This window comes from Tachypleus tridentatus, chromosome 7 (assembly GCF_004210375.1).
Source record: "Tachypleus tridentatus isolate NWPU-2018 chromosome 7, ASM421037v1, whole genome shotgun sequence".
NCBI classification, from domain to species: Eukaryota; Metazoa; Arthropoda; class Merostomata; order Xiphosura; family Limulidae; genus Tachypleus; species Tachypleus tridentatus.
Window position 1 is genome coordinate 119106534 of NC_134831.1, and position 9742 is coordinate 119116275.

Consider the following 9742-nt stretch of genomic DNA (forward strand, 5'->3'; position numbering starts at 1 on the left):
ACATTATACAAAACTGATAGGGCCTTGTACAGAGTATTTTAGGAAATTTTGCAATTGTCTTCATTTTACAAGAATATCAGTGTTGTAGAAAGAGTACAGCAACAATCTGTTGTATTAGAATAGTTTGTTTTAAGTCATTTAAGTAACAAGTTCAAATTTGAGAGTTTTGGGTCTGTTTTTATTGGATGTGTAAGAATTAAGAGAGACTTGATTGAAGCATTTGAAATTGTGTCAAGTATATTTGAATGAAATGTCTTAATGGTAGAAGGTAAGGGTGAGAAATATGAAGTTAACTGTTTAGAGTAATAACATTAATAACAGACTAAGCAGCAGAAATCAAGATTTAGGCTTGTTCTCAGAAAATAAAAATTCCAATGATGAATTATTTTTGTTATTACAAGAAATAAAATAAATTTTCCAAAAGTAAGTATGATGTAGGAGGGATGCCCCCCCCCAAAGTACAGAAACAAAGTACAGATGAATACACAAAGCCATACAAAACTCTCGACATTCTAAAAGTTACAGTGTCAGATATTTGTACTTTTTTGTACTTCAGGTCTGCTTGTGACATTGAGTAGCTTTAAAAGTGACGGTCACTTGGTAATCAGTCTGTCTCAACATAATAGTGGTCTTGAGCACTATTCCTAGTCAGAGAAAAATTGTTTTTAATCTATATCGTATGATTAGGAAAAAAAATCAGTAACCTTCCTGATCCTTAATTATTGTATCTGTATAAACAGATTTTAGAACTGTTAATATAACATGCATATACAACAAGGGTCCATTTGTCTTTCAAGGCTTTCAATGCTTCCCACCGTCTTGCATATTTTAAGAATTCATCAGCTGTGTTCCCTGAACTCCAGGAAAATGTTGATTTCCAATATTACCAGTGACCGTTTATCACCCTGTTTGAAAAACAAGTTTGTTGTAGAGGGAGCCTCATTTTGTTTTTTTTCCAAATCTTATTCTATTATTTTCAGGATATAACACAATGAAATCAGATAACACTTATTAGTTATGTGGATAAACGTATAACCTTCAGTAAGATCGCTTACATCCACGAAATAACTTTGGTCCCTGGAATCCAAACTGGCAATTATATGTTCTTATAGATAAAGAAGCCAAACTGTACACAGTATTTTGGGTTTAATTTAATGGGCTGTATAGGTAGAGACCTTCCCATTGACTCGTAATCAGTGTTCCTGCAACTTAAAACCAAATTAGATAGACAACGAGAAACAAGCATTGCTTTGATGTTCAGAATGACTGGATCATCATAGTGGCAAACACTTTCTTCATAAAGGCTGTGCAGTGAGTTCCAGTTTCTATTAAATATGTAACCCAAATTTTGATTACCCCAGTGCTTTACCTTATACTTGTATATACAACTTATGAATAATTGTATTTACATCCTGTTGAATTTCCACTGATCTTTGTTTTCTAAGGTGTGCTTCAAGTTTCTTTTCTGTTCTCATACTCTAAGTGCATAAATTTACACTTCTGAATATTAAACTACTTTTCAATGTCCTTTCCTAGTCAGTTATGCCACATAATCTTTTTTTCATTGAGTAAAATATATCCAATAAGATAAACCCTTATCAGCATCTTAGAATTATCAGAAAGGTGTAAATGTGTATGTATTGAGTACCCCAGATCAGTTTCATAATGAATAAAGAGGTATCTCCCCTCTACACACATACACACAAGACTGTCAAATGTACTCCACTAGTTACATTAATTAATTAATGTGCTCCACTAGTTACATTAATTGTCGTCCACTAGTTACATTAATTGATGTAATACTAATTTATTACTTTTTGTCACATTTCTAGTGCAACTCTGTTTTCTCTTTCCACTTATCCTTTCCAGTAATTTCTATGTATCCAGTGTGCTAATAATCCTCTTGTGAATAACCTTATCAGTGATAATCTAATTTAAAAGTTGTGGACAATTAGTGAAAAAAAACACCTCATTCTGAAACTAGTAAAATCAAGTTGAGTTTTATTTATTAACTGTTAGTTTTCATAATGTTTTTCTGTTTTAGTCCCAGGGTTGAGACAAGTGAAACATGCCAGATTCTACTTCCGTTTCCAAACCGTTTGAACGACTGCCTGTAAATGTACTTCCAGTTCACTACAACATCAGTTTCAGACCTGATTTGCAGAAACTTGTGTTTGAAGGTCATGAAACCATCAAAGTTGAGGTGAAAAAATTATTATTATTTCTTTAACCTGTAATTATGGTATTCAAATCAAGAAGTCCAAATTTACTGCTGTATATCTTCCATCCCATAACTTTGAATATTCCTTTGAATCTAAATGGTTGAAACATTTGCAACTGCTATTCTGGGATGCATGGCATGGTCTCTTACAGCTGATGATGACTAGAGTGCAAAGATATGTAGTTATATAATGTTACATGACTGTGAGGTGTTTGAATGGAATACTGTGTTAATTAAACAAGAAAGTGAGGAACATAAAAGATTGTGATATTCTAGTACATGTGACAATTATGAAATATTCTGTTAGTAAGGGACATTTTGATACACAATTATTAGAAAATTTTATTTGAATAGTAAATTAGTGGAAGCATCAAACATTGGCACTGACATATAGTGTAACATTTTAAAAATATTTTCACATCTTTGATTTCATTCTCTGAAGAAGAAATGTTTTCATACAGATTTATGTCAAGGTGAGCACACTATTTTTTGGAAAGACAAGATAAAACTAGTGATAATAATTTAGCTGAACAATATGGGAACATTTTACTTTTTTCTGAGTTTTAAATTTTTTCCACTTTTGATAATAGTTTTGGCACTAGTTACATACCTAAAAGTAACATTTTATAAATGCTGATTTTATAATTTCATGTTTGAAGTATGTATGTATGTTGATGGAGTGAAAGTTTACTGGGAGAGAGTCAAGATTTTTAATTTCGTTCAGTAAATTTTCCAGTTCTGTCATTTTGAGGCTACAATAACGCTTGCTCATCATGTTTTTGTTGCTTTTATTGAATACCCTGAACTGAACTAACTTACATTGGATATAGTGGTAGACTTGTGGTAATGAAAGATTTTACACTAAGTAAAAGGCTGATTAAATTGTAGAGATAATTAATGTAGATAATATAAAATGTATCTTAGGTTTTAGAGGTGACTGTGGAAGTCAGACCCACATTGTGGTGGGGATACACCGTCTATCAGTGTGTTTGTGTGTATTGATCATGAAGAATACCTGTAAATTTAAAAACATGGATAGCATTTTGCTGTAACCAACATGATATTTTCCCAATTAAATTTGGCCCATATGTTTCAAGCAGATTTTCCATCTAATAATTTTCCTAAAACTAATATATGTTAAAAAAAGTGACAACTACCAATATAACTTAAACAAAAAGTATTTTTTTTGAAGAAAAGAATGGAGTAGTTATAAATGAAGAACTTCATAATAATGTGTTTATAAATAATAATAATTGTGATGTTCATAAATTGAAAGTGTGGATATAATAAAATATTTAAAAATTGATATAAATTTAAGCTGAATACAGTAGGTTAAGGTTTTGAAAAAAAATGAAATTTATGTTAATTAAAACCTATCATTTGAAAAACTGTTAGTTGTACAGTCATTAAGAATATTTTATTTACCATTAATAAATTCAGCACTGAGGTACAGAATTGTTGTTTAGGAGACTTGCGTAACTACACAGAAACCTGTTGTTTCAGTAGAAAATAATATAAAAAATGAAACTTTTTAAAAGGTGTACTATATCTCAAATATTTTCTTTGAAATATTTATTACAACATGAAATATTATTTATAAATAATTCAAATAATATTACCATTCAAAAATGATGTTTATGTTAATGGTATACAGGGATAATAAAATATAAAATTATAGTTGTTAAAAGGAATTTATGCATAGAGATTTTTGATACGTAACAAGAAAAATATTAAATAATTTATCTTTAATTAAAAAAAAATTGAAAATGATATAACTCAGTTACCTGTAGCATTCAGGAAGTTTGTTTAAATATTTTTAAAAATATTACAACTTATTGTTGGTTAAGTTAAAAGTAATTTAGTACTGTGAAAATAATGCCAAAATTAATCGTAACAACGTATGTGAAATAGCGTTATGTGTATCTAAACTTGAGAGAGCTCAACGTACCGACAGCAGATTAGAATACAATGTAAGGTTGATAATAATTAACAAAACTGAAGAAATTATATCTTACAAAAATACTTAGGTATGAGCATGAATACTATCTGATCTTTAATACATTTTGTTATGTTTAACATTCTAATGAAGGTAAAGAATGAAACATCTGTGGTGGTTTTAAATGTTTTGGAACTCCAAGTGAAGTTGGCATGCTTTACTAGAGAAGGTGGATTAGGTGAGTGTTTCTTGAATGTACTTTGAACTAAGTGTTTGAACTAAGATTGTACTTGTATGTTGTGTGAGAGAATATACAAGTGTGATGAAATAAATGGTCACAAAAACATAATCAATGTTGTTATAATGAAGAAGTTTTTCACATTTAGTTTTATTCTGATATGAATAAAATTAGAGATTGCCTCTTATTAAAATTTTCTGCATATAAATTAACTAGGAGAAACGAAATGTTAGTGTTTATTAAACATTTTAGTAGTAATGTAGTGTTCAATTTCAATTTAATGTGACTTTTAGTGATTCTAGCTCAGAATTAGTTTCATAGTTTATGATCATTGTATAATTAAACATCTTTCTATTTTACAGCAGTTTAGGAAGTTTGTCTTGCTTAATAATATGGCAGAGATAATAACCTCAAGCTGTTGAAATAATATGTTTTCAGACAAATAAAATTGAATTAAACTTAATCTATATTTTAATTTAAATTAGGAAAAATGGAAAAAATTATGAAACAAAAACTCGTGAATATAATCCTGTGAGAAATGTTTGCTTGTAGAAAATAAGATGAAACAATCTGATTGAAGTTCGATGGGCATTTATATTCAGGTTTTCATTATTATTCTATTTCTCTCTTTTTTTTTTGGGGGGGGGAGTATATTAGCACTGCCTTTTCCTACCAGGAAATATTTACAAATGGATAACTGTTGAATTTTTTAATTTGCTGCTTAGAAGATTTATGTGTTATTGGTGTACTTGTTTTACGAAGATAGGTTTTTAGATATTATCATTCAGCACAAATAACAATTTCATATTTATCCCTCATATGTTATGTTGGTCATCATCAGGATGATTTTAGTCTTCAGTGATATTGGTTAAAGGCTATATTGTATGAACTCAGTATTTACGAGTTTGAATATGATTTTATTATTTGTGGACATTTTCCTGTTCTTGATAAAGATTGACTGACACCATCTTAGAGTTCAACACAAGAAGGATGAAGGAGCTGAAAATATTGTTTATTTGTAACAATGAACTAACCTCCACTTTTAATTTTTATAAAATGTATATTTCTTTTTTTCATCAAGAACAAAATGCCACAAATATTGAAGTATCTCAAGACGATGAAAGACTGATACTGACCTTTGGTCAACCTTTGACTGTTGGTAAAGGTGAATTGTATTTGGAGTTTTCTGGAGTTCTTAACGAAAAAATGAAAGGGTTTTACCGCAGCAAATACATGTCCCTTGAGGGTGAAGTACGTTATGCAGCAGTGACCCAGTTTGAGGTATGAAGGTTTAACAAAAGTTTTATTTAAGTCTTGTATGTAAGATAAGAACAAAGGCTGACATCATTTGCAGAAGTACAAATTGTGATTTTTAAATATCTTTGAAAAATCATCAAAATGTTATTTAATTTTTCTTACTTGCTGTTCTGTATTTTAATTACTATAATGCCAAGCTGGATAAGGTAAATCAAAACTAGTGAATTATTTTAACCTAACAAATGTAAGAGAAATCACTAGGTAATAGATTAAACAAACTAATATCAGGATAAGGTGTGGCTTATCCTCATTGGAAGACAACCATTTTTGAATGATAATTTGCAATTTTCTTGGTATAATAAGAAAAAATGATAGAAGTTGTATTTACAAACGAGCATGTTATATTCCTGTTTAAGTTAAATTTTCAGTTATATGTGTAACAAAATTGAGAAGAATTAGTTCTCACCTCTAAGTAAGGAAACATAATATAGGAAACACTTTAATCTACATTAGAAAGATATATGTATAAATGATTCATGATAAAAAATTCTTTATAAAGTTTAATAATTAGGATAATGATAACATTAACTAATCATCAGTGTAATTGCATCTTTTTTTAAATCATAAACATAATTCAGAAAATAAAAAAAATTCCTAATGACTTACATTGTATTTTGTTGGTTGAAGTTTGTAATATCTTTTAAAAAGTATTCAGTTTTGAATCAAAGCATGGTTGGCAAAAATGTTCAGCTTTTCTTTTGGGTTATTTGTGGATAATAATATATCCTTAGTTATCTTTTAGTATTTTAACTATGAGAATACATTTTGAAGGAAGAAACTGTTTTTCCTTATAGAATTAAGACTTTACACACATTAACAGTGTATTTAATTAACATGTTAATTAGAAAATCTGTCGTGTGATCTTATTTCTATGTAGGTGTTGAAGTCATTGGTAATAATATTTCATTTTTAGTCCCAAGAAATTATCATGAATATCCTTATTACAAAATGAAAATGTTCATGTAATTCTGTTATCTAATTGAAAATTGTATTTTTAACAGGAATAACCTGATCATAAGTTAGAGGTTTGTAAGTACAGAGTATTAAACAATATTTAGATACTGACATATGAATTGTTTTACTGTAATTCTATACCACTTAGCCAACTGATGCTAGACGTGCGCTTCCATGCTGGGATGAACCTGCTTTGAAAGCAACCTTGATATTTCACTCATATCTCCAAAAGATCTGGTTACTCTTTCAAACATGGTAAGTTTTAAGGAAAATGTTTTGTAGATATCAGATATATTATTGTTTTACCAAACATTTATCTTGTATGCTATAAATTCATGTAGTTATGGCCCCAGCACAGAAATAAATCATGAAAATTATGAAGAGATCAAAGTTTTAGGTTACTCCTTGTGATAGATTATGGTGAAATTTTGTTTGAATAGGATATATATGGAGACAACAGAAGGTATGTAAAACTAGTTGATATTGCAAGTGGTCAAGGCAGAATGTCCAAACTCTTTATGAGGACCAATGCAATTATGGGCTGCATATCATCCAGTATTGTTGGAAATCTACCTGAAATTTATAGTACTCTGAATGCTAATAATTACAAGCACATCCTTGTCCACCAGTGATGACCTCCACTCAGCCATTGGTACAGCAGATATGTCTGTGGATTTGTATTGCTAGAAACTGGGTTTCAGTACATGTGGTGGTGAGAAGAGCTCAGATAGCTCTTTGTGTTGAGCTTTGTGCTTAATAACAGAGAACAATAAGAACCATCAGGAATGAAAACTGCTGGCTCAAGTTTGCTTAATGTGTTGGTGCAATACCAAGAAAAAAGCTGATTGAACAATTGTAAGTGTTTTATGTGGAGTCCCATGCGAGATTTATAGGCTTAGGTAGCAACTGAAAGAGTCAAATAGTATCCAAACAGCTTTGCTGAATATTAAGTGAAATTACTTAGCATATTGAATAATTTTTCTCAATCATGTATGTATATATAAAACACACTACTCTGTTCAAAGCAATATAATATATTATTTCTTTCATATTTTATGTAATAACACATTTTATCAATTGGTCGATTTTAGGTAATGTATGTTATGAAGGCTACTTAATGCTCAGTAGCAAATGAGCCATCAAAATATTATTCATAATGGATCATTGAAAGTGGATACATACAATATAATTATTATTTATAATGCTTCAGGTTTTGCTTCAAATATTTAATGGATTAATACAACCTAAAGTCATTTTTGCTTCAATCTTTTAAGTTCCCTCAGTTTGAAATTTTGTACTGGTGAGGGGACCTCCCAGAGAAGGGTTTGTTCTTTCAGTTTACCTCCTCTGTGATATAGAGATCCTCTTGCATGTTTGCCATGTGTGGCAACCTGAGAAGGGCAGGAGAAGGATCCTGGTGGTTGAGGGGTCCAACCCAAACACCACTTTGATCTTGAATTCCTGTAGATGGGCAGCCTTGGGGTGGACCCCATGGTCAGTCAGCTGGTCCACTTTGGTTAGGATCAACCAAGTACCAGTGTTGGAAGTTCTCAACAGATGTTGTGGACATTGTGTCTGATGCTGGTGTTTGAGAATAGTAGTCACAAAACCCTGCCATTGCTGCATCATACTTGTTTGGCATTGTAAATGGCCCACTCATAGGGCTCTATGGTAGGTGGGGTTAGTGGGCACCAAATGTTCTTTCTTCATTATAGATCCCCAAATGAAAATAAACAGTGAAAAAACAGAGCAAACGTAAACGACCACTTTTTGAAGATTCTGAGCAGCAATCTTCAACTTCTTCAACACCTTTAACTCATTTTCTGACACTACATTCTTTATCAGACAAATCTTTAGGGCAAATATTTGCAGTTTTTTTTATTCAGAAGGAACTAGAGGGGCTTGCTGGCTCTCTTAAGTCAGTCAAAAAGCTTCATTTTGGTGACATGTGGATGGAAACATCCACTCCTAAACACAGTGAACTCCTCTTGCATTCAAAGACTATTGGGGATATACCAATTGAGGTTACTTCCCATGTTACTTTGAATTTTTCAGAAGGAATTATTGTTGAGAGGGATTTGAAGAACATCCCAAAGTCCATAGATCCTCACTGGTTTCTCCACCCTGAGAATTTCTGGAGTAAGGCATCTCTCCACTCATAAAGATGGAATTATGATGCAAACCAGTGTACTATTTTTTGACATTTACATCACCACATCCACTTGCCACCATTAAGGTAGGTTATCTAAATTTAAAGGTACAACCATATATTCCAAACCAACCCTCTTGGATGTTTCCAGTGTTAACAGTTAGGTCACTCAAAGACATTATGGTTCTTTATTGTGTCATTTGTAGTGGATCTCACCCATCCTTACTTTCATTCATGCCCCAGATGGGTGGAGAAAAAGAGGTACAGCATTTGAAAATGATTCACAACACGCCTTATTCCTTAGCTCGGAAGTTACTGTCCACTACTCCATTTCAGATATATGTTGCTGCACTTTGTTTTACTGCTGCAGTGGGAGTGCAGATGTATCTCTCTGTGCCTCTAAAAAAATCATTCTCAAACCATATGACCATAGTGCCATTTTAGACATGTTTTGTCCACAGGTTTGCCTCTGATGCTGGACATCATTGGCAATGGTAATGCTGTCCACCTCACAAATGTTTTTAGTTTTTTGAAGGTCATTGGCCTTTTTAAAGCTATTTAAGTTTTTGATTCATAAATTAGACTTTGTTTTGGTTAAACATGATTCCATTTTACAAATTTTAATAATTTTACTTTCAATTTTTTACCAGTTGTTTAGCACAGATAGCCTGGTTACTTTGTGCCATAAAATGTTAAACAACTAACTTTTTAAGATTTAAAAGTGATAAGAGCATCGTATGTGGAAATTTTATTAATCTTTGGTAATTAAATTATTATTTCATCATATTTTATTCAATTATGATTTTGTATCAGTTTTTGCTTTTAATAATTTGAAACACCTTTTGTTGGATGTTTTCTGTAAAATGAGCCTTTTCTAGTAATCAAACTCTGACTTTATTTTAATATATATATATGAAATTTATTTTT

At 31.0% G+C, this 9742-nt stretch overlaps 1 protein-coding gene across 1 annotated transcript in view; it reads left to right on the top strand.

Annotated features, from left to right (window-relative positions):
• The first annotated feature begins 1125 nt into the window (after positions 1–1125).
• The window catches only part of LOC143257792 (puromycin-sensitive aminopeptidase-like protein), a 40920-nt gene continuing 32303 nt past the window's right edge, over positions 1126–9742 (top strand). The window contains exons 1-6 of the mRNA XM_076516825.1: positions 1126–1311; positions 2045–2203; positions 4311–4395; positions 5477–5676; positions 6815–6921; positions 9022–9076. Of these exons, the coding sequence (XP_076372940.1) occupies positions 2069–2203; positions 4311–4395; positions 5477–5676; positions 6815–6921; positions 9022–9076 (582 nt within the window). The 5' untranslated portion in view covers positions 1126–1311; positions 2045–2068. The remainder of the gene's footprint in view (positions 1312–2044; positions 2204–4310; positions 4396–5476; positions 5677–6814; positions 6922–9021; positions 9077–9742) is intronic.